Raw genomic sequence first — 25,000 nt, 5'->3', positions numbered from 1 at the left:
TTGTTTTGGTCACGTGAAATGAGCTTTTACTTGAGTGCGTGTCCTTGTTGAAATTGTTCAATTTCTTCATGTCATGTACTTTGAACAAAATGTTGTTTAAACCAACACTTTGATTCAAGATCCTGTCGTCAAACAAAGGTGAGTAAGTAACAGAGGTAATTACCTGATTACTTTATATATCAATCATGTTATTCTGGCGGTTCAATCAATCGTGCTGAAATAATAAATATTGCGTTCCGTGTTTTATATCAGGGCTGCTGAACTGTTTGGCACGAGTCTATCAACAATGCACACAACAGTAAAACCAACAATGACCACAACAACACACATCAACAAAAGACAGCATCAGCGACAATAACATCAGATTAACAAATAACAACAACAACAAAATTACAACAACCATCCACAACAACATCACAACAACAACAACAACAACAACAACAACAGCAAATAACAACAACCAACAACAACAAACAACAACCACCAACCACCACCAACCACCACCAACAACAACAACCAACAACAACCAACAACCACCACCAACCACCACCAACCACCAACAACCAACAACCAACATGTAAGACGAATCTTTTTCTCCAGGACCGTAATACGCTGATAACAAAATACAGGTACTGTAGTAGGGGAAGGGCTCCTAATATGGACCACTTTTTGTGTTATGCTGATAACTAGCTTGTTTTCTTGCGAAAAAGTTTCATTTTGTGTTTGGTAGTTCTTCTCTCTTAGGTTAACCGTTTGGCCAAATTAGAGTGAAAAAGCTTTCATAGACATTCAGCAAAAATTAAATACAGAAAAAATCACAAATGGTCCATATTAGGAGCCTGGGCCAGTGAAGCGGAGTTCACGAATCACTGTAAAAAGCCCCCTATACTTCAAAATAACATGATACAACTTAATGTACAAGTCAGACTTATTCAAATATGCTTTAGATTTATCTGTTTCTTGTTGATGAGAGCATTATTTGAAGCACACCAGGAAACTAAAGAAGCTTATCAAAAACAGAGTGATAATAAGTGAAATTATCAACTTCCACGAAAAGAAGACTTTTTGTTATATTTTGTTTAAAACTCGAGGGCTAGTTATTATTATTATTATTATGAACATTTGTGCGCCTAATCTAAATATAGCCCTGGGCGCTTACAAAATATAAAATACATAGTGAACATTATACGAAACACAAATCGACAAGGACCAAGACACTCGGACTCATACACTCGCAGACAGGCGCACAGCGAGAACGCGACGCACTCACTCATACCAACTACAAGCACATGCATTCTAGACGGAAAAACAGTCGTAAATAAATAAATAAATTATTGGATACATAAAGTTGGTTGAGAGAAGAAGAATAGAGCTGGAAAGGGAAGAAGAAGGAGAAAGAAAGAGACAGATCAAGGACCAGCAGGAGAGGGGGATGGGTGGTCATTAACGGACTAGTGAGGGAAGAGGTGTGTTTTGAGTGAGGTTTTGAATGATTGCATAGATGTGGAGTGCCTGAGTGAATGCGGGAGTTGGTTCCAGATGGATGGGGCCTGGTAAGAGAAGGTGCGCTGGCCATATGTTTTGGTGCGTGCTGATGGTATCCTAAAAAGGCGGGTGTCTGGGGAGGATCTTAGGGAGCGAGAGGGGGAGTAGACATCAAGAAGGTCAGAAAGATAGCTAGGGGACGATAGATCAAAGTTTCTGAAGCAGAGTGTGGAGATCTTGAACTGAATCCTCTGTTGAACAGGCAGCCAGTTGTAGGTTATTTTCAGCAAGCTTCTTAATGACTTAATGAAAATAGCCTTTAGCTTTTATTTTCTTCGATTTGTTGAAGGTGATCCATATTAGGGGACTCGCACATACTTTGAGATGTTGCTATGATGTTTTGCTTGCAGTAGAAACTCGGGGTCAACACTGCTAAAATGTAACAAATACGGTCTGAGCTGTCATATATAGCAATTTTTGTGTGATAAATGCTTTGGCTGTGGACAGAAACGAGTCCGTTTTAGGCGGCAAATTTAGAGTGAACGCTGCCAAAAGTGAAAAAAAGAGAACAAGCCTAACGGTTTTGAGATTTGCGTTTCTGCAACTGTTTTGACATGTGCAAGTTATTCAGAGAGGGTAAATACAGCGAATAAAACTTTTTTGAGTGCTCTTGCGCCGTTAGTTTGTCAGAACAGGAGGTGGTCCATATTAAGAGCCAGTCCATATTAGGAGCCTTTCCACTATGGAACTCTTCCCCTGTGATGAGAGTGGAGATTATGATTTCAAGCAGAGGTTTTGACAGTGTAAAAGTTCAGAGTCAGAATATAAAGGTAAAAAATCACACACAAAAACACACACATTCATTTGCCTTTGGTGTTCCCGGGGTTAAGCTGTAAATGTCGCCTCACACTGCTTATAGATTCAGGAATATTGTGGATATCATGAAGACGGGATTTATCGTTTACTCAAGGGACATAACTTATTGCTACTGAATAGGGTATAGTAGCGCACGCAGTTGTGTCCCTTGACCTGTGCTTCGTCAGACATATCGCTGTCTCGCTCTCAGTATTTCAACGATCAAGCTACATTTCTTCTGACATGTAGAAAAGTGTTAGAGTTTTGTGGAAGCCAAACGATAGCGAGACGTAGACTCAATGTACGGCAGGTGTAGGTTATACGCAAACAAAGGTGGTAGCCTATTAACTTGAAATATAAACTTTTCGGAAGCCGTGTGTGGTTCACGTGTGCGACGTCATGCAGTCACACACGCGATCTGCATGCGTCATACAATGTTGTCACGTTAAAGGCTCGTTCCGTACCGTGAAAACAGTTGAGCTAACCGTCTCAGATCTTGTCAGGCCTTTGTGGTGGCTATTGGTGCACAATGGGTATTTTGGAATGAATTAATATCTTAAAAGCCAATAGTGTGTGTATGTGTATGTGTGTGTGAGAGAGAGAGAGAGAGAGAGAGAGAGAGAGAGAGAGAGAGAGAGAGAGAGAGAGAGAGAGAGAGAGAGAGAGAGAGAGAGAGAGAGAGAGAGAGAGAGAGAGAGAGAGCACACCGGGGACTGTGTTCCGCCTTATTTCAGCCGGGCTCGTTGTTCCTCCGTTTTCAGCCGGGCCCAATGTCACGCATATAAACACAAACTATGACTTTCACACTTGTCTAAGCTAAAATTGATGAATGTCAGTAGAAAGGGGAATAATTGCTTTCTTTGTAGACAACTACTTACGTCTATTGATTATAATTGACAGTGGCCGAATGTAATGCCTGCATGCGGATTTTTGTGTGAAAAATGAAGGTTCAATGTAAATTTCTCTCAAACATGGATTTGAACAACAAATATTCCTCTATTGTTACTATTTTGGGTATAGCTATGTTCATATGTATCAATTTCGTGCTGCAATACATCTCCCAGGTCAACTTATGTGCAGACCTGCTAGTGGCTTATCCCCCTTCGTGTGTACACGCAAGCACAAGACCAAGTGCGCACGGAAAAGATCCTGCAATCCATGTCAGAGTTCGGTGGGTTATAGAAACACGAAAATATCCAGCATGCTTCCTCCGAAAGCGGCGTATGGCTGCCTTAATGGCGGGGTGAAAACGGTCATACACGTAAAATTCCACTCGTGCAAAAAACACGAGTGTACGTGGGAGTTTCAGCCCACGAACGCAGAAGAAGAAGAAGAAAGTGCTTCAATACGTCATCATTATGTCATAAGAAGCAATCAAAACAAGCAATTATTAAGAAAAGTACACGTTAACAAACCAAACAGAGTTACCTGCATTGTAAAAAATATCTTGCCCACATGACATCAGTATTGTTGGAATAAAACTACATGTTCAAAAATGTAGAGAATAAAACCCTACAACAGGAAGAAAAAACCCACGAAAAAATGTTTAATTATCGACCACATTTGGACTTCTCTTGCCTCAACGCCTAAAAGCAGGTTCGGGAAAATGCATCAGCATAGCAGCAAGAAACTATAGAACAAACTTATGATACAGAAAAGTCATAACATGATACCGTTGCTTATCATTTCTTCATTTTGATCAGTTTGTGAGCCCAAAAAGCGACATCCCGCAAGTATTTCAAGCCGATGCGGGTCACATACTAAACCTAGTCAGATAAAAAAAAAACAGCAATAGAGAGACAAATCACTTAGGTTAGTGCAAAAACCATCCGTTTTCGGATGTGAGTTTGTAGGGCGGGGATGTAGCTCAGTCGGTAGCGCGCTGGATTTGTATCCAGTTGGCCGCTGTCAGCGTGAGTTCGTCCCCACGTTCGGCGAGAGATTTATTTCTCAGAATCAACTTTGTGTGCAGACTCTCCTCGGTGTCCGAACACCCCCGTGTGTACACTCAAGCACAAGACCAAGTGCGCACGAAAAAGATCCTGTAATCCATGTCAGAGTTCGGTGGGTTATAGAAACACGAAAATACCCAGCATGCTTCCTCCGAAAACGGCGTATGGCTGCCTAAATGGCGGGGTAAAAAACGGTCATACACGTAAAATTCCACTCGTGCAAAAAGCACGAGTGTACGTGGGAGTTTCAGCCCACGAACGCAGAAGAAGAAGAAGAAGAAGGATGTGAGTTTCACTAGAAGACATAGTTTGTACTTTAGTGCAGACACTTACGTTTGTGTGACACCAAGAAAACGGAGGAACAACGAGCCCGGCTGAAATAAGGCGGAACACAGTCCCCGGTGTGGAGAGAGTGCGTGTGTATTTGAGTGTGTGTGTGTGTGTGTGTGTGTGTGTGTGTGTGTGTGTGTGTGTGTGTGTGTGTGATTGTTGTGTTGGTGTTGGTGTTGATGTAAGTGGTTGTGGTTGTGGTTGTTTTTGTTTTCAACAAACAGTCACCCATGCGATCTGACTTCTTTTAAGCAATATCCATGACCTTTGTCACAATCGAATGTTGCCAACGACAACATTAATTTATTTTAAAGTAACTGTACATCAATAGAGCCGGTTGAGCAAGACCAGCTATGGCAAAAAGCATAACTGACATTCTGTATTCAAAATAATACAAAAACACGTGATATGTAAAGTGAAAGGCTTCATCTCAAATTTTGATTCAAAAGACTGCACGATAGATAAGATCTGAGCGGTTTACAAGTGTTATTGCAAGTATTAAATGAGACATACAACCAACAATGTATCTTTGAAACTGCAATAATTGGTGAGAAAAAAAAGAAGAAAAAAAAGAGACAGAGAGAGTGAGAATGTGTGAGAGAAACAAAAACAGAGAGAGGCAGACAGACATGCAGACAGACAGACATACAGACAGAAAGACAGGCAAATAGACAAACAAAAGTACAGACAGAGAGAGCATCAATAATGTATGCCACATTGAATGAAAAAGAAGAAAATACTCTAACAGCACATTTTGTAATCAATAATATACTTTTCCTTTGTTCATCGACAGGATTCCAAGTGCTAAGCTGGTGACCCAGTAGCTTGTGAGGCCTCGCAAAGTCGTACACTTACACTGTGTTTAAGTAGTTTCATTGGACACCTAAATAATTTGCATTTTCAAAAAAAGATTTTATTTAAAAAATCATAATGGTCCCGGTGCTAAACATCATTTTGCAGATAAAAATAAACACTGATTGAAAATTGCCTAATATAAATGGCCAACACGAAGTACCAAAGTACCCCAAATGATCTACACCCAAAACTGTACAATCTTGTTTGCTTTTAATAAAGTCATAGTGCAGTCAATAGTCTAGACAACAAGGTATGCATAGCAGACACTTATGCACACTCGTGCGCTCACACACACACACACACACACACACACACACACACACACACACACACACACACACACACACACACACACACCCACACACACACACACACACACACCCACACACACACGCTTACACAAACATACACGCGCGTGCGCGAGCACACACACAACTCTTGTTCCTCTCTCACTTAACTGTATTTTTCACACACACACACACACACACGCACACACACACACACACACACACACACACACAGCTCTCATCGCAAAACAACTTTCTACTGCATCATTGTCAGAACTCAAGGGTCAGGCTGAAAGATGTCCGCTGGCCGAGCCTCGTAGTCGAACAGAACGAAGTCTCCATTGTACATCTTCACTATTTTTTCCAAAAGCGGCCTGGGTACTTGTCTGTAGATTAGAGGGAAACAGCACACTATGACAACCAAAACAAACACAAACAAGTCGCGTAAGGCAAAAATACAACTTTAGTCAAGCTCAGTCGAACTCACAGAATTAAACTGAACGCACTGCATTTTTTCCGCAAGACCGTACACTCGTAGCATCGTCTGTCCACCGCTCGTGGCAAAGGCAGTGAAATTGACAATCCAGATAAGCGTGGTAGCGATTGCGCTGAGGAGGATAGCACGCTTTTCTGTATCTCTATTCTTTTTAATTTTCGGAGCGTGTTTTTAATCCAAACATATCATATCTATATGATTTTGGAATCAGGAACGGGGAAGGAATAAGATGAAATTGTTTTTAAATCGATTTCGGAAATTTCATTTTAATCGAAATTTTTATATTTTTAATTTTCAGGGCTTGTTTTTAATCCGAATATAACATTTTTTATATGTTTTTGGAATCAGAAAATGATGACAAATAAGAGGAAATTGTTTTTGGATCGTTTCATAAAAAAATAATTTTAATTACAATGTTCAGATTTTTAATGACCATAGTCATTAATAGATTTTTAAACCTCCAAGTTGAAATGCAATACCAAAGTCCGGCCTTTGTCGAAGATTGCTTGGCCAAAATGTCAATCAATTTGATTGAAAAATGAGGGTGTGACAGTGCCGCCTCAACTTTTACAAAAAGCCGGATATGACGTCATCAAAGACATTAATCGAAAAAATGAAAAAAGTCTGGGAATATCATACCCAGGAACTCTCATGTAAAATTCCATAAAGATCGGTCCAGTAGTTTACTCTGAATCGCTCTACACACACACACACGCACAGACAGACAGACAGACAGACAGACAGACAGAGACACACACACACACACACACACACACACACACACACACACACACACACACACACACACACACATACACCACGACCCTCGTCTCGATTCCCCCTCTATGTTAAAACATTTAGTCAAAACTTGACTAAATGTAAAAAGGACACAAATTCAAGAAAAATCATATTTGATTGTCCATGTTGCGGGTGTTTTCATTGTTATCTGGTAAAATAAATGTAAGGTGGATTCCTCCCAATGTACATCCACACGGATCTGTCTGTGAGCTAACAATTGGGATTACAACTAGTATTCCTCCCAATGTACATCCACACGGATCTGTCTGTGAGCTAACAATTGGGATTACAACTAGTATTCCTCCCAATGTACATCCACACGGATCTGTCTGTGAGCTAACAATTGGGATTACGACTAGTATTCCTCCCAATGTACATCCACACGGATCTGTCTGTGAGCTAACAATTGGGATTACGACTAGTATTCCTCCCCTAGTACATCCACACGGATCTGTCTGTGAGCTAACAATTGGGATTACGACTGGTATTGCTCCCCTAGTACATCCACACGGATCTGTCTGTGAGCTAACAATTGGGATTACGACTGGTATTGCTCCCCTAGTACATCCACACGGATCTGTCTGTGAGCTAACAATTGGGATTACGACTAGTATTGCTCCCCTAGTACATCCACACGGATCTGTCTGTAAGGTAACAATTGGGATTACGACTGGTATTGCTCCCCTAGTACATCCACACGGATCTGTCTGTGAGCTAACAATTGGGATTACGACTGGTATTGCTCCCCTAGTACATCCACACGGATCTGTCTGTGAGCTAACAATTGGGATTACGACTGGTATTGCTCCCCTAGTACATCCACACGGATCTGTCTGTGAGCTAACAATTGGGATTACGACTAGTATTGCTCCCCTAGTACATCCACACGGATCTGTCTGTGAGCTAACAATTGGGATTACGACTGGTATTGCTCCCCTAGTACATCCACACGGATCTGTCTGTGAGCTAACAATTGGGATTACGACTAGTATTGCTCCCCTAGTACATCCACACGGATCTGTCTGTGAGCTAACAATTGGGATTACGACTAGTATTGCTCCCCTAGTACATCCACACGGATCTGTCTGTGAGCTAACAATTGGGATTACGACTAGTATTCCTCCCCTAGTACATCCACACGGATCTGTCTGTGAGCTAACAATTGGGATTAATACTAGTATTCCTCCCCTAGTACATCCACACGGATCTGTCTGTGAGCTAACAATTGGGATTACGACTAGTATTCCTCCCCTAGTACATCCACACGGATCTGTCTGTGAGCTAACAATTGGGATTACGACTAGTATTCCTCCCCTAGTACATCCACACGGATCTGTCTGTGAGCTAACAATTGGGATTACGACTAGTATTGCTCCCCTAGTACATCCACACGGATCTGTCTGTGAGCTAACAATTGGGATTACGACTAGTATTCCTCCCCTAGTACATCCACACGGATCTGTCTGTGAGCTAACAATTGGGATTAATACTAGTATTCCTCCCCTAGTACATCCACACGGATCTGTCTGTGAGCTAACAATTGGGATTACGACTAGTATTCCTCCCCTAGTACATCCACACGGATCTGTCTGTGAGCTAACAATTGGGATTACGACTAGTATTCCTCCCCTAGTACATCCACACGGATCTGTCTGTGAGCTAACAATTGGGATTACGACTAGTATTGCTCCCCTAGTACATCCACACGGATCTGTCTGTGAGCTAACAATTGGGATTACGACTAGTATTCCTCCCCTAGTACATCCACACGGATCTGTCTGTGAGCTAACAATTGGGATTACGACTAGTATTCCTCCCCTAGTACATCCACACAGATCTGTCTGTGAGCTAACAATTGGGATTACGACTAGTATTCCTCCCCTAGTACATCCACACGGATCTGTCTGTGAGCTAACAATTGGGATTACGACTAGTATTCCTCCACCTGGACACATACCAACAATCACAAGGCTGGCTCCACTCTTTGCACAGTGAGTTCGTTCTGTTTTGTTGTGTGCTGCATTGATTTCTCATATTGACGTTAGAGTCATGTACGACATTAATTTAACATAGAACTCCCTGCACATGAACATCACGGCAGTTCACTGGGGGCTTCTGTCCCAAGGGAGGATGCTTTCATCCAGGCAGAAGGATCAATGCCGATGCCTCCACGGGAAGGAACGCTGCTTTAAAGCTGGTGGAAAAATAACCATCTCGGCTTGTCGTAAAAATGCAACATATGCCCACTCCTGTCTCTCCATAAGGGTCTCAAAAACTGTTTCAACCTGCCATCCTCCAATATAGCACTGTCTTGAAACTAACGCGATAGTCGGACAGAGTTGCGCCCCTGGAACGGCAGGTAGTTCCGTTTTGTGTTTGCAAAATGGAACCACATGACAATCCGCCCTTCAACTGCTTTACCCGCATAGTTTGAACAGCAGACACAGGAACGTTTCCCTCCACCACTAATCTTCTTCTCTCGTTTAGCCATTTTGGACGTAAACAAAACAATCGGAACAACCCGCCGACAGCGCCGCGGGCTATGTCAGGGACGGACAACTTTTATCACTTTCGTTTTGAGGCAATGCTATTACGTACATACCTACTATCACACATACTTTTTAATCAGCCCTCCCACGATATGCTGTACAGACCTGAAATCGTACAGACTGTTCGATCGGCCCTCCTACGATAAGACATACAGACCTGAAGTTATACAGACTTTTCAATCAGCCCTCCTACGATGTGGATAGAGACCTTAAATCCTACAGACTTGTTAATGCGCCTACTCCTTCGATGACCTGAATTCGCTCAGACTTAGCAATCAGCCCTCCTTCGATATGTTGTACAGACCTGAAGTCGTAGAGATTTTTCAATCCACCCTCCTACAATATAGTCCTCTTGCCAGCCTTATTGATCCCTCTTGTGAACCCGGAAATGTTGAGTACACCAAGAGGTTTTTGCAGAAATGTACTGTATGGGTCCCCAGGAGTCAGAAACTGCCGGATGCTAACTTGCATATGTTGAGCAATTTGCATAATTAGCCTAATTAGCATAAATTAGCATAATTCTTGAAAAATCAATATCTCAGCAGCCCCTTGGCCGATTTGGACAATCTTGGAGTGGTTTTGTGGTTAATTGATGATTCAAAATCCATTTGTGATATTTCCCAATTTGCATAATTAGCCTAATTAGCATAAATTAGCATAATTCTTGAAAAGTCAATATCTCAGCAGCCCCTTGGCCGATTTGGACAATCTTGGAGTGGTATTTGTGGTTAATTGATGATTCAGAATCCATTTTAGATATTTCCAAATTCAAGATGGCAACCATTTCCGGTTTAAACCGGAAGTGGCTGTATTTCAGCTCCAAGTGGGCAATAATTGAAATAACGTTAACTCATTTATGAACTGCAGAATGATTATCAATTAATTTATGAAAGTAGTATCCACATTCCTGATACTGCCAAAGATGACCTCCTCGTCGGGAGCCATGTGTGCCGCCACTCAGATGGTGCAGCTGCTGTGAGTGCAGATATGTTCGGGGAGCAGACATGCATCGAGCAAGGGAAGGGAGCAGGTGGCATGAAAGGCATTTCTACCAACCCTGAGCAGGTCGCCGTATGGATCCAATCCTTTGGCATCTGCTCACTTCTCTCCAAGTCAATGGATGAGATGTACAATGATGTAGAAGGACTAGATGAGACACAGAAACACAAAACACACAAAGAAGAGGGCAAACGACGGCGAGAGTTGGACGCTGATGACCGAGCCAATATTCTGAGAGTGTTGAACGAAAACTCCAACCCACTCACCACAGAGATGACCACCCTCAACCATATCATAAACGGCCAGATAGCAGATGAAAAGGTGAATGTGCAAGATGCACTGGAGATTGGCAGAGACATGAGCACGAAGTTCTCTTCATCAGTACCTAAGTGATTTCATGCACCCATTTCAAAGAAGGTGGTGACAATGAAGTTCATGCCGAAAGGCGTGAAGGTCAATGGAAACACCGCACGTGACCTGCAGGCTATATTCGCTCGCCTGCTCGTGGTGGGGAGCAAAAGACATATCGAGCTATCCACTCTCTTCAACTATGAGCTTGGTCCAGTCCCTGCTTCCATCATTGATGAGTATGGTTTCCTCAGAAAAGGCAACAAGTCTGTGTTTGTTCAGCGCCTTGGAATCCTTGACCCAAATCCTCCAGCACCAGATGTCATACTTGTTGATGCCTCGCAGCTCATCTACCACGTGCTGACCTCGCAGCCAGTATGGGACGCCGGCTTCATCAGCACATCACTGAAACTTACGTCATCTTTGACCAGTACAATCAAATATCTGCCAAAGACCACGAGAAACAGAGGAGAGCTGCAGAGACCTCTACAAAGTATCATCTCTCACTGACAACTCCTTTACCTAGCCGAGACAAAGTCATGAAGAACAAAGCAAACAAGAAAATGCTGGGAGAGCTCCTGCATGTGCACTCACAGCATTGGAGATCACATTGAGATGGTCAGCAGAGCAGACAGTATCGTCACTCATGATGAAGCTGACGTCTCTCTCATCTCGTACATGTTAGATGCAGCCAGACGAGGTGCTGCAACCATCCGTATTCTCTGTGATGACACTGATGTGTTTGTGCTCTTAATCTTCCGGTGCTGGAAGGCTGGCATTACTTGCCGCCTGCAGATGGAGAAATGGAATGGAACTGTTCTGGATATCAATTCAACAGTACATAAGCTGGGTGACCAGTGTCGTTCTATCCTGGCCGTACACGCTCTCTCAGGTTGTGACACTACCTCTTACCCTGTAGGGAAAGGTAAGGTATCTGCGCTCAAGGCCATGAGTGTGGTACCTGGTGACCTGCTTCACTTCATCGGAGAGGAGGGAGCCACTGACTTGCAGATACAAGAGGCAGTGAGGGCTTTCTTTCTGGCTCTCTACAATCAGAAGAAGTCGGCATCTGTGAACGTCGCCAGATATGACATCTACAGAAAACGCAAAACGCCCCCAGCGCTGAAGACACTGCCTCCTACAGAGCGCAATGCTCACCTCCATGGACAACGAGCACATCTACAGGTTCTACTTTGGAAAGCAGCAGACTGTCCTCACCCACCAGCAGTAGAGATCACCAATTTCGGATGGAACATTCTGAACAGAGATGCAAAGGAAGGCGAGGAAGTTGTGATGCCAGTCCTGGACACAAGCCCTGTTGCTCCTCCTGCCCTGATGGATGTTATCAGCTGTGGCTGCAAAGCTGAAACGCCGTGTACAACAGTGAAATGCAGCTGTGCAGCCGAAGGCCTGACCTGTACCAGCTATTGCGTCTGCGGAGGATGTGAAGGTACATGTTGTAACCCGCTCACACCACAAGCACAGCAAGAAATGGACGAAGACATCGATGCAGAGTTTGCTGAAGGAGAAGGAGATACAACAGATGAGGATGAGGATGCCGCTGACGATGTTGATGATGTGATTTAGCCAACAAGAAATGGACAAAGACATCGATGTAGAGTTTGGTGAAGGAGAAGAAGGAGATACAACAGATGAGGATGCAGCTGACTATGTTGATGATGTGATTCAATCAATCAATCAATCAATGAGTCTTATATCGCGCATATTCCGTGGGTACAGTTCTAGGCGCTCTGCAGTGATGCCGTGTGAGATGAAATTTTATACGGCCAGTATATTGCAGCCATGTCGGCGCATATTTACCTTTCACGGCCTTATTCCAAGTCACACGGGTATGGTAGACAATTATTAACTGTGCCTAAGCAATTTTGCCAGGAAAGACCCTTTTGTCAATCGTGGGATCTTTAACGTGCACACCCAATGTAGTATACACGGGGGGTGGTTCGGACACCGAAGAGAGTCTGCACACAAAGTTGACTCTGTGAAATAAATTTCCGCCGAACCTGGGATCGAACTCGCGCTGACAGCGGCCAACTGAATACAAATCCAGCGCGCTACCAACTGAGCTATATCCCCGCCCAATCCCCTGATTTAGCCAGTCATGTTAATCTCGCTTGGAATGGTTCATGCACTCCTTTCTTCCAATACCAAATCATACCAGGAATTAATTTGGAGTTTAGTAGTCTATGTTTTAAGAGATATATTATATTCTGTATATCGTTTGAACAATGCTCCCATGGGGTCGCCTTCACGCGGCGGGAGTGTTCTCACCAAGCTACGCCACCCCTTTACTTCTCTTCTACTGGAAACTTGCATTCTCCCAGTAAGGTCATATATTGTACTACGTTGCAAGCCCCTGGAGCAATTTTTTGATTAGTGCTTTTGTGAACAAGAAACACTTAACAAGTGGCTCTATCCCATCTCCCCCCTTTCCCCTATCCCATCTCCCCCCTTTCCCTCGTCGCGATATAACCTTCGTGGTTGAAAACGACGTTAAACACCAAATAAAGAAAGAAAGAAAGTTTGAACAATGTTTCAAAACAATATGCAGTTAACCGAGTTCATTTTTTTTCCAATAAAGGCCTACTAGGAGGTGGAATATGGCCATTTCCGGTTTAAACCGGAAGTGGCGGCCATCTTGAATTTGGAAGTATCATAAATTGATTCAGAGTCATCAATAATCCCAACACCGACTCAAAAATCGTCGAAATCGGCCAAAGGGCTGCTGAGATATTGACTTTTCAAGAATTATGCTAATTTATGCTAATTAGGCTAATTATGCAAAATGCTCAAGACATGCAAGTTAGCATCCGGCAGTTTCTGACTGCTGGGGACCCATACAGTACATTTCTGCAAAAACCTTTTGGTGTACTCAACACTTCCGGGTTCACATGATTGGCAAGAGGACTACAATCGCTGTAGAGCCCTGAAGTCAAACATATTTTTCAATGAGCCCTCATGCGATAACTATGCTGAACGTACCGATAGTGCTGAACCATGACGCTTCGCCTGTAGTCTTTCATCTGCTGCGAGGTTCTGGCCGTAGAGTTGGCATGGTATTTCAACATCAGTTCCACGGCTTTCTGGCCCGCCGCTCTAGTGTTCACCATCCCGTCTATGGCCTTGGTGAACTGCAAGGTAGGAGAGAGTGCAGTGTACATATAGTACAACAACTGAAACCCGCTATAAATGTTGAAACGGGCATCAAAGACAATCAGCAAGCAGAAACACGCGCACGCACGCACGGGAGCGCAAGCACGCACACACGCACGCACGTGTCCGTACACACACACACACACACACACACACATACACACACACACACACACACACACACACACACACAAATATACATACGCACGCACGCACGCACGCAAGTGCGCGCGCACGCGCACACACACACTCACGTGCGCGCGCACACACACACACACACACACACACACAACCGCGCGCGCACACACACACGCACACACACACGTACGCACGCACGCGAACACGCACGCAAACACACACACACACGAACACACACACACACACACACACACACACACACACACTCGCGCGAGCACACACACGCACACACACGTACGCACGCACGCATGCACGCGAACACACATGCATGCATGCACACACCCACACCCACACACACACACACACACGTACGCACGCACGCATGCACGCGAACACACACACACACACACACACACACACACACACACACACACACACACAAACGCGCACATCAAGAGACATTATCCAGACTAGTCATGGATGGATCGGAGCTGCATTGAGTCCAACTTATTGTTCAAACACCAAGTTCTTAATAAAACCAACAATATTTTTTAGCTTTAACATCCTGCCTCGCATTGCTTACCTCTTCTTTGGGAAATGTCTGTGCGTCACGAATATAACCGTTCAGAATGAACACCCTGCCTTTCTTTGCTTACCTACTCTTTGGGAAATGTCCGTGCTTCGCTAATATAACCGTTCAGAACGAACGCTTTGGGAAATGTCTGTGCGTCGCTATTATAACCGTTTAGAACGAACGCTTTGCTTACCTCTTCTTTGGGAAATGTCTGTGCGTCGCCAATATAACCGTTCAGAACGAACGCTTTGGGAAATGTCTGTGCGTCGTTAATATAACCGTTCAGAACGAACGCTTTGCTTACCTCCTTTTGGGGAAATGTCTGTGCGTCGCCAATATAACCGTTCAGAACGAACGCCATCCATATCCGCTGAGCCACGCCAGCGTTTGTCAGACATTTTCTCAGAGGTGGTCGAGCTTCAACGATACGGAAGATGTACTCCGTGAGCATGCGCACTTCGTCCTCTGCATAATGAGCGTGGTCATGACCTTGAACTAGGCTTTCCAGTCCCACCTTGCGAAGAACGTGAGCGGAGTCTTTGGAAAAGGTCTCCATCTAGAAAGGGGAAAAAAAGGAAAAATAAAAACAGGGAAGGAAAGTAAAAGAAAGAAAGTCGTCCAAAGCGATATCAAAATAGTTGGTCAATCTGTCGGCCTAAACATAAAGAACTGAACTAAAAATGCTGGGTCCTGGCTTGCCGAAGCACGTTGACCGATCTCAGTGCAGTATCATATGTTCACAGGGGACCTAATTTTCATAAAACGGATGTTGATGTTTTTGAGCATTATTTCAAATCAAACATAACATATCGATGTATGTTTCGATTTTGTGAGATACAGAATCCAATAGATGCAAGCGGCTGTAATAGAAATTCAAGTTTTCAAGCAAATTTGGATGAAAACATTATTTTAAATGAAAGCTTTCAAGCTGTAATGCAATACCACAGTCAGAACCAGGCCAAACATGGTCTAACCAACATTTCAATTTATTTGAATACAAATGAGGTCACCACAGTGCCGACTTAACTTTTCTTTAAAAGCGGGAAAATGAAACAGAAGTCATCAAAGACATTGGTCAAAAGATGACAAATGCGTCCAGGGATATCGCGTGCGAAAGCCTCCTTTTCCAACTACTGCGACACATGAACGTAAGATCTTGATTCATGTTTGCAGTCTGAACAAGTTGAGTAGGGGTAAGGGCAAGATGTAGGGGCAGGGGGGGGAGGGGGGGGGGTGGCTTCGCACTACGTTCAACATAAATCCCACCTTTTGCAAGTACTGCGGGCAAAAGACACAGATACGCAAGGTCTTCATTCTCGTCAGAGGTCTGAGAGGGTCGGGTGGGATGGAGGTTAAGGGGTGGTTTGTAAGGGTGCAGTGTGTGTGTGTGTGTGTGTATGTGTGTGTGTGTGTATGTGTGTGGGGTGTGTGTGTGTGGGGTATGTGTGTGTGGGTGTGTGTGAGGGTGTGTGTGTGTGCGTGTGTGAGTGTGTGTGTGAGTGTGTGGGTGCGTGTGTGTGTGTGTGTGTGTGTGTGTGTGTGTCGGGGGGGTGTAGGCTTCGCACTACGTTCCACATTAAGACCAACACTTACGTGCATAACACCCACGTATGTAGATCTTCATTCATGTTGGCGATCTGAAAGGTAGATTGGGGTGGGGGTAAAGGGTGGTTTGTATAGGTGTAGGGGTGGGGGGGGAGTTGCTTTACATTACGTTCCACATGAAGCTCACCTTTCCCCAGTACTGCGGCAAAAGACACAGGGACCTAAGAGCTTCATTCATGTTAGCGGTCTGAAGGGTAGGTCATGATGGGGTTGGGGGGTTGTTTATAGGGGTGTTAGGCGGGGAACGGAAGTGGCTTCGCACTACGTTCCACAAAAAGCCCACCTTTCCTAAGTACTACGTTAAAAAGACACACACACACGTAATAACTTCATTCATGTCGAAGCGTAAGTGGTCTGGTCGGTTGAGGAGTAAAAGGTGAATGGTAATGGTAACAGGGGGTGAGGGTGTGGGGGTGTGGGGGGAGGGGAGGGGAGTGGCTTCGCATTACATACCAAATAAATCCTACTTTTTCCAAGTACTCTGTGCAAAAGCCACATGGATGTAAGATCTTCATTCATGTTGAAGTGTTGGCAGTCTCAAAAGGTCGGGTGGGGTGGCGGAGGGGGGCAAAGGGGTGGTTTGTAAGGGTGTAGGGTGGCGTGAAGGGGAGTGGCTTCGCACTATGTCCCACATAAAGACCGCCTACTACGTGCACAAACACATTGACGTAGATCTGCATTCATGTTGGCGGTCTGGTGTGGTGGGGGTAAGGGGTGGTTTGTGAGGGTGTCCATGGCTTCGCACAACGTCAGTTCTACAAACGTAAAACCCACCTTGCCCAAGTACTGCGGACGAAAGACGCAAGGACTGCAGACCTGGTGCACGGGCTTCCAGTGCGGATCCTGTTTCACGTTCAGCGCAAAGTCCAGGTACTCCACAAACTCGATGTCGTCCGGGCAGCTTTTTTGCCGAGAGCTGTTCCCCCTCCGATTAGTGATGGCGCGACCGTAGTTCAGCCACGCGTCCGGCAGCACAAATTTGTCGATATAGACTGACCAGATGCGAGCCCAGGGGTCCCGCACGAACAGTGCCTTGAGTGGACACACACACAAAAAAGCCACGATGATGCGTGAGAGTGCGTGGGAGAGAGAGGGACATAGAAGATGGGGAAAGAGTGGGATAGAGAGGGGGGGGGACTATGGAGATTAAGAGAGATTGAGAGAGAGAGAGAGAGAGAGAGAGAGAGAGAGAGAGAGAGAGAGAGAGAGAGAGAGAGAGAGAGAGAGAGAGAGAGAGAGAGAGAGAGAGAGAGAGAGAATGACAGAGATAGAGACACAGAAACAGACAGGCAAACTAATGCCTGTCTTACACTGTGCCGAATATCCTTGCGATTATAACAGTGTTGTATTCGGCACAAAAAAGGACGAATAGACAGGACAAATATTGAACATTTGAAGCCTTACGAATCCTTGCGAATGTCTTACGAATGGTTGCGAGTACTTGCGAATGTCTACCGATCATTGCGAATTTTTAATATTTTTTCCTGTTCGTCTCTTTTTTTGCCGAATACATCATGTTCATATTCGCAAGGATATTAATTGGCACAGTGTAAGACAGGCATAAGGAATTCACAACCATTCGCAAGATGTTCGCATGGACAAGACCTAACGGTTGCGAATGCCTTGCGAGCTCTACGAATACATTGCGATGGTCACGAATGGCTTGCGAATACTTACGAGTACGTTGCGAACAAGTTAAGAATATGCCTTCCTTGGGAATATTAGGAGCATGTTGCTAATGTTCGGAACAATAGACGAATGGTGGCGAATGGTTAAGAACATTTACGCAGACCTGTTCTACCCCTAGGTGTCCTTTGAGTAGTCTGGGGGTCCAAAATGAGTAGTTTGGTAACTTAATGAGTAGTTTGGTAACTTAATGAGTAGTTTTCAATTTTGCGTGAAGAAATAAAATCAACTGCTCGCATGCATACTTGTAAATGAAACAAATGCCTCAAGAAATTGCACAATTTAATGAACACAACAACGATGTGGTACTGGAAGCCATGCTGCTACAAATGTACAATGTTCTCAAGAGGTTGTCAAAATATTACTTCCCTTTAGCTGCATTGTCCATCATACTGCACTGTAAGTTGACATAATTAAATCCCCAACATAAAACAGAGCCTTTCATAATGCATCGAACTTGCTTCTGCGGGACGTCACTAAAGTCGGATATTTACACCCCCGTGTCACAACCCGAGTTTTTAGAGATGCAGAAGAAGCTAAAATAGGACTTTGTACATAGACGAATTGATGTAATTGTTATATTTTGGAGTGTATATAATAATTGTGCTATTTGCAACACAAAGTATTGGAGATTGTGGAATGTATGCGGGTTGGTTTGAGGCGTGTTATGCCTGTAATATCGCATATGTTGCAAGGTTGTGTCCGAATCGTGGAACGGGCTATAGTCACCCGGTAACGCGCGGTGAACAAACCAGGTCAAGCTGCAGAAAACAAAAGTTTGCTAATTATGTGTTGGGCACAGTAGTGCAAATTAAATAATGTTCATTTCACCTGGTAAGGTAATATAAGGTAATGCATAAATTATATTATAGCGTATCTATAGGCTATTTAGCAAGTAAAGGAATTAATATAGTTCTAGGTCAGCGGTGTATGAATACACGTTGGCACCCCGTCAACGAAATAGGCCCGGTTTTGAGTTAGTACTACCCGTGAGAGACAACGGTACGGTCGCAGACGTATTGGCGGCGCGAGTGCTCGCATCAACCGGCGGTTGTAAGTTGAGCTTGTGTTATTGACTTGGCGGGTGAATTATTGTTTTCGTATTGCTGTGGCTGGGTAGATGTCGTTGTCTAATGTTTGTTTTGTTTGTGCTTACGTTTGGTATAGTTGTAATATTGTGGGACACGGTGAATGTGAGACATGTTATATCCGTGGGAATGTGCACGGGAAAGATAAGGATGACATCGACCGGTCCATTACAACATATTCGTATAGAGTGCCTCGGGATATATATATTAACGCATGTCTGGAAGTGATATAGTGAACGTACAGTGGAATATGTGTGTAATTATTTGCATATAATTATTAAATATTTGTTCACATGGAAAAATCACATATTATTCAAGATGGCGGCCGACATCCCGACAACTTTAGTATACTTATAGTATTGATCATGTTGTGTTATATCTTCATATTATAGTGTGTAATAATATGCGGGGATGTATCATACCTGTGCAGGGATATGGGTGTTGCGACATGCAATCGTGGTCATGTAATGTAATGTAAAGTTGGATACCACAATCTAACATTTAGTGTACGTTGTCCAGTTATTTGTAACATATCACATGGCGTATATGGTCATGATAAAGACAATAAGTTTATAGGTTGAAGCGAACTATAAATATATATTGTAAAGCCCCGTTTTGTAGCTAATGCATTAAATAATTATCCTTTTCCATACATGGTTGCCTGGTGTAATATTCGATCTTGATGTCCATCGGTATTATGCGCTAAGAGGTTGCATTACCGATGAGCACTAACACAACCATCGATACACGCCAGGTAGCTAGGGATGGTGTTGTTCTGTATTAACTTGCTGTTTTATTATATGCAGTTGGCCGGAGAGAACGGAGGAGGGACGTATGATTACGTGAAGGCGTTAAGACTGGACAGTGGGAACGCTATCGGAAGGTGACTGCGGTTCACGGTGACGCATGAAGTGCGACATGGGTCACTCCGACAAGAAGGTTCTACACAGAGTGTACGCGGGACCACCAGAAGACGGCAAGAGGAAGGGGTTTGGTCAGCTCTACATGCCCAGGAATCTGGGGAACAGCTCTGAAGGGTGGAGCTGGGTACGACGAGCTTAGGCAGTCGGGGACCTTTCTAGTGGGTCAGAATCAGAAAGCTGCGGCATTCTGAGGAGGGAAGGACAAAGGCGCCTGTATAGGGCAGTGTGTATCCCTGAAAAGCTAAGTACCCTGTCGCTGTTAAAGTATGTGTCTGTGTTCGTGTGAGTGGGTGGTGCAACATTATTGAGCGCCGGATACTAACAGGCTATAGAACCAGGGGGGTGCTTAGGACTGGATTCCAGGATAATTTCATGTGAATTCATGTGTTGTCAATATTTGTAGTATTTGTATGGTGTACGCGTTAAATGTGTGGATGTTATGTGCATAAATTTGTGTTTATTATATAAAGCTTATAAGTTACATGTGGTTCCTTTAGTTTTTTTTATACATAGTGACGTCTATCTCCACTTGTAATCTTTCTTGGGTGTGTGGTGAGTGAATGAGTTGGGTGTTTGCGTGTGCTCCCAAGATTGCTCAATCTTGAGGGGATAAGCCGTCACGTGTCACCCCGGTATAGGGGTGTGTATAGGTTTCGCTCGATGTGTTTGTTTGTTTGTTTGTTTGTGTTCGCATATAGATCTCAAGAATGAACGGACCGATCGTCACCAAACTTGGTGAACAGGTTCTATACATTCCTGGGACCAGTCAAACACACGGTTAGGGAGTTATTGGTGGATTAAGATTCTACAAGGACTTATAGAGGGACATATTAATGGTCAAAGGGAAATAACCACACTTGTTAGCAGTGCCTGCTCAGTTGGTGGCAGTGAGAATGCTAAGGACGGGTTGTTTTTCCTACCTCGGAGGAATTTCTTGTTCTCGTGGTATTTTGGCAAGAACACTTGAGAACCCCCCTTCTTCTTTTTCTTCGGCAACGCATTCTCGTGATCAGTGACTCCATCTTCTAGTACTTCAAGATCTGTGTCTGTTTCATGCTCTTTCGAGTGTCTGGTTTGCTTCGAAGAAGACATGATCGCGGCAATATGGCGGACGCGTTCAGATCGCGTTCAATTAGTTGGGCGCCCGCTCTTCACACTTAGAAGTACTGGCTTGCGAGCAGCGCTCGTTACGACGATTCTTTGAAGCGGGCGGCTGTGCTTCTGAACGTGCCAAGCAGAGAAAAGACAGCTGGACAAAAGTTTTGCCGCAACCGAAAAACGTAGTCGGAAGAAATAAAAAATACGTAGAAAATAATCACAATGGATAGTTACGTAGTTTTTTTTTAAAATCGTCGTTTTCTATGGTCAAAACGTAGTGTAAACAGGTCTGTTTACGAATGTATTGCGACCATGTCCCGATCATTACGAATTATTGGCGAATTCTATTCGCAAGGCCAATTCGGCACAATCAATCAATCAATCAATGAGGCTTATATCGCGCATATTCCGTGGGTACAGTTCTAGGCGCTCTGCAGTGATGCCGTGTGAGATGAAATTTTATACGGCCAGTAGATTGCAGCCATGTCGGCGCATGTTTACCTTTCACGGCCTTATTCCAAGTCACACGGGTATGGTAGACAATTATAACTGTGCCTAAGCAATTTTGCCAGGAAAGACCCTTTTGTCAATCGTGGGATCTTTAACGTGCACACCCAATGTAGTATACACGGGGGGTGGTTCGGACACCGAAGAGAGTCTGCACACAAAGTTGACTCTGTGAAATAAATTTCCGCCGAACCTGGGATCGAACTCGCGCTGACAGCGGCCAACTGAATACAAATCCAGCGCGCTACCAACTGAGCTACATCCCCGCCCAAGAAGAACAGACTGACAGACAGACGAGTTTGTCAATGTAGGCTGACCAGATGCGAGCCCAAGGTTCCCGCACGAACAGTAGCTTGGTTGGACAAAGCCCCACACAAAGATGCTGCTTGAGAGTAGACATGTGAGAGTGAGGGAGAGAAACGATAGGGAAGGGGAGGGAATCGAGGGGTTAGAGGAATGTGTGTGTGTGTGTGGGGGGGGGGGGGTGAGAAACTGTGAAGATTGAGAGAAAGGCACTGACAGAAACAGATACATAACGAGAGAGAAAAAGAGAGAGAGAGAAGAAGTCAGAAGTCATTATTGCCTAGGCTACGAGCCCATTGCAAATTGGAGGGGTATTCGAACACTCGATCTTCTTCTAGACTGTGGGATGAATTTTACGTGTATGGCCGTTTTTACCCCACCATTAAGGCAGCCATACGTCGCTTTCGGAGGTAGCATGTTGGGTATTTTCGTGTTTCTATAACCCACCGAACTCTGACATGGATTACAGGATCTTTTCCGTGCGCACTTGGTCTTGTGCTTGCGTGTACACACGGAGGGGGATACGCCACTAGCAGGTCTGCACATAAGTTGACCTGGGAGATCGGACAAATCCCCACACTTAACCCACCAGGTGGCCGCGGCCGGGATTCGAACTGCACTTCTGCTGAGTCGCTTCGACGGTGTTCAGTAGTGGGTCTGTCCCGAGCTAACAGACGGAACCCACTACCTACTATGCCCCCTACTAACGACATTGACTGCTAAGTCGCGGAGCCAGACTGAGTGAGCGTCCCCTCCAGAGAGCAGACCACCACCACGTCCCTCCGTCGACCCCCCAGGGCCCGTATGCATGAACGAGAAGTAAGAAACACTGGAAGTAGAGGCCTCTTTCTGAAGTGGGAACTCCCGAAGTTAACTTCCTAACTGTTCACTATGCATGAACTGACTTCAACGCCGAAGTAGTGATATCGAGAGTATTAAGGTCAAGTTAAGGTCGCGGAAATTGAGGGAATCCCTAGTAATACGCATGCGCACGTTTCTGTAAACATGGCAGTCAACAGAAAAGGCAAAAGGCACGTGTGCCCAAAATGAAACTGAGTAGCTACGGAGGGACGTTCTGCATCATTTACTGACAGTGACATTGCTGTGCTGTTGACAGAAGTTTTTAACGAAAGAAATATTCTGAGCAAATGTCAGAACAGCCTTACTATAAAACATAAAGACACTGTCTGGGCATATATAGCAGTGCGCGTGAAATGGCGCGACCTAAAAAAAAAACGTACACGTGCAGGACTTATCGGCGACGGCTACAGGGGGTGAGCCACCATCTCTCTCTCTCTCTCTCTCTCTCTCTCTCTCTCTCTCTCTCTCTCTCTCTCTCTCTCTCTCTCTCTCTCTCTCTCCCTCTCTCAGTCTCTCTCTCTCTTTCAGTCTCTCTCTCTCAGTCTCAGTCTCTCTCTCTTTCAATCTCTCTTTCAGTCTCAGTCTCTCTCTCTCTTTCAGTCTCTCTCTCCCTCTCTCTGTCTCTCTCTCTCTCTCTCTCTCTCTCTTACATACACCGTGGTACACACACCATGCACACACACACACACACAAACACACACACCGTATACACACACACACACTCACACACCCACACCCACAAACACACATACACACACGCACACACACACACACACACACACACACACACACACACACATACACACACACACTCAGTGACACACGCATACACAGGCGCGTACATTTGAAAGTCAAGACATGATTTGATTTTTTTGTTCAAAGCATAGGAAGGTTTCTTTGGCAAATAAAAAAAAATAACACAGAGGCAAAAACCGGTCGTTGCAGCCTGAATGCTACTGCAGGGGCCTAAAAGGAAAAAGATTAATAAAACAAAATATGATAGAAAAAAAAAGTTTGAACCCAGAGCGACAGAACGAAAGTCCGACACCCTAACCACTGCACTATGTTACCCGTGTATTAAATGGTTTGATGAAAACATGTGTTATGAGTTATTCAGTCGTGATAGTTTGAAAGCTCGCCACCTTCGCTGCATGACTTGAGCACGTTTATTTCGGTCAGTAACTGATGGAACTGTCGGTTTTGAGCCATTCTGTTTCAAGCATTTCACCTAAAAGAATGTCACAGTTCGTGTCTATGGTGCAAGGTAGGCGACCGTCTCATTGTGGCCAAGTTACGACAGTTGCTCGATTGACGCATTTTACGTCTTCGGTATTCTGTCTGAGCTCATTTCCCAATGAGCTGCCTTAAAAACAGGAATGTCCTGCAATTGTAGTATGCGTTGGAGGTTTCTTTTGGATGGGTAAGGACCCTCAGTAGCTCAGTTGGTAGAGCACTGGACTTGTGATCGGAAGGTCGCAGGTTCGAATTCGGGCCGGGACGGACACGGGTCAACTTTATGTGCAGACCCAGAGACGGAAGCCATGTCCCACCCCCGTGTCATCACAATGGCACGTAAAAGACCTTGGTCATTCTGCCATAAGTGCAGGTGGTTGAATACACCTAAACACGCAAACACCTGGGTAGCGCGACTCCGTTGCTGCTAGCTTTCCACTGGGAGGAAGCGACCCGAATTTCCCAGCAATGGGACAATAAAGTAATGAAAATGAAAATGAAAATGAAATGAAAAATGAAGAAGCGATATCGTCGTATAATGATGTCAAGGCAAATTAACATTGAAAATGGGAACTTCGGAAGCAAAATTGCCAGCTACTCGGTATGCAAGAGCTAAATTGAAAGACGAAGTAGTGGCTTCGAGAGTTCTGAGGTCAAGGTCGAGGAAATTGGGGGAATCCCAATTAGTGCGCATGCGTTCGTAAACGGTAGGCTTGGTGACCAGAGGAAACAAATCTCATCGCGAGTTCGTAAATGGGTTAACGTTGATCGCACTGTAACATTTACTATAGTTGTTGCTTCTGACTGGTTGAACGAACGGGTCGGTTCAAAGCTGTGATGATTGTCTTGAAATTGAATT

At 44.4% G+C, this 25,000-nt stretch overlaps 1 protein-coding gene across 3 annotated transcripts in view; it reads right to left on the bottom strand.

Moving 5' to 3' along the window:
• Positions 1–4,897: 4,897 nt before the first annotated feature.
• Positions 4,898–25,000, bottom strand: part of LOC138979759 (carbohydrate sulfotransferase 11-like) — a 48,769-nt gene continuing 28,666 nt past the window's right edge. For all 3 annotated transcript variants that reach the window (XM_070352499.1, XM_070352500.1, XM_070352501.1), the window contains exons 6-9: positions 17,217–17,474; positions 15,142–15,393; positions 13,955–14,103; positions 4,898–6,150 (exon numbers count right to left, since the gene is read on the bottom strand). In XM_070352499.1, the coding sequence (XP_070208600.1) occupies positions 6,042–6,150; positions 13,955–14,103; positions 15,142–15,393; positions 17,217–17,474 (768 nt within the window). In that variant the 3' untranslated portion in view covers positions 4,898–6,041. The remainder of the gene's footprint in view (positions 6,151–13,954; positions 14,104–15,141; positions 15,394–17,216; positions 17,475–25,000) is intronic.

This window comes from Littorina saxatilis, linkage group LG11, assembly GCF_037325665.1.
Source record: "Littorina saxatilis isolate snail1 linkage group LG11, US_GU_Lsax_2.0, whole genome shotgun sequence".
Taxonomy (NCBI): Eukaryota; Metazoa; Mollusca; class Gastropoda; order Littorinimorpha; family Littorinidae; genus Littorina; species Littorina saxatilis.
This window is presented reverse-complemented; position numbering and strand designations above follow the sequence as displayed.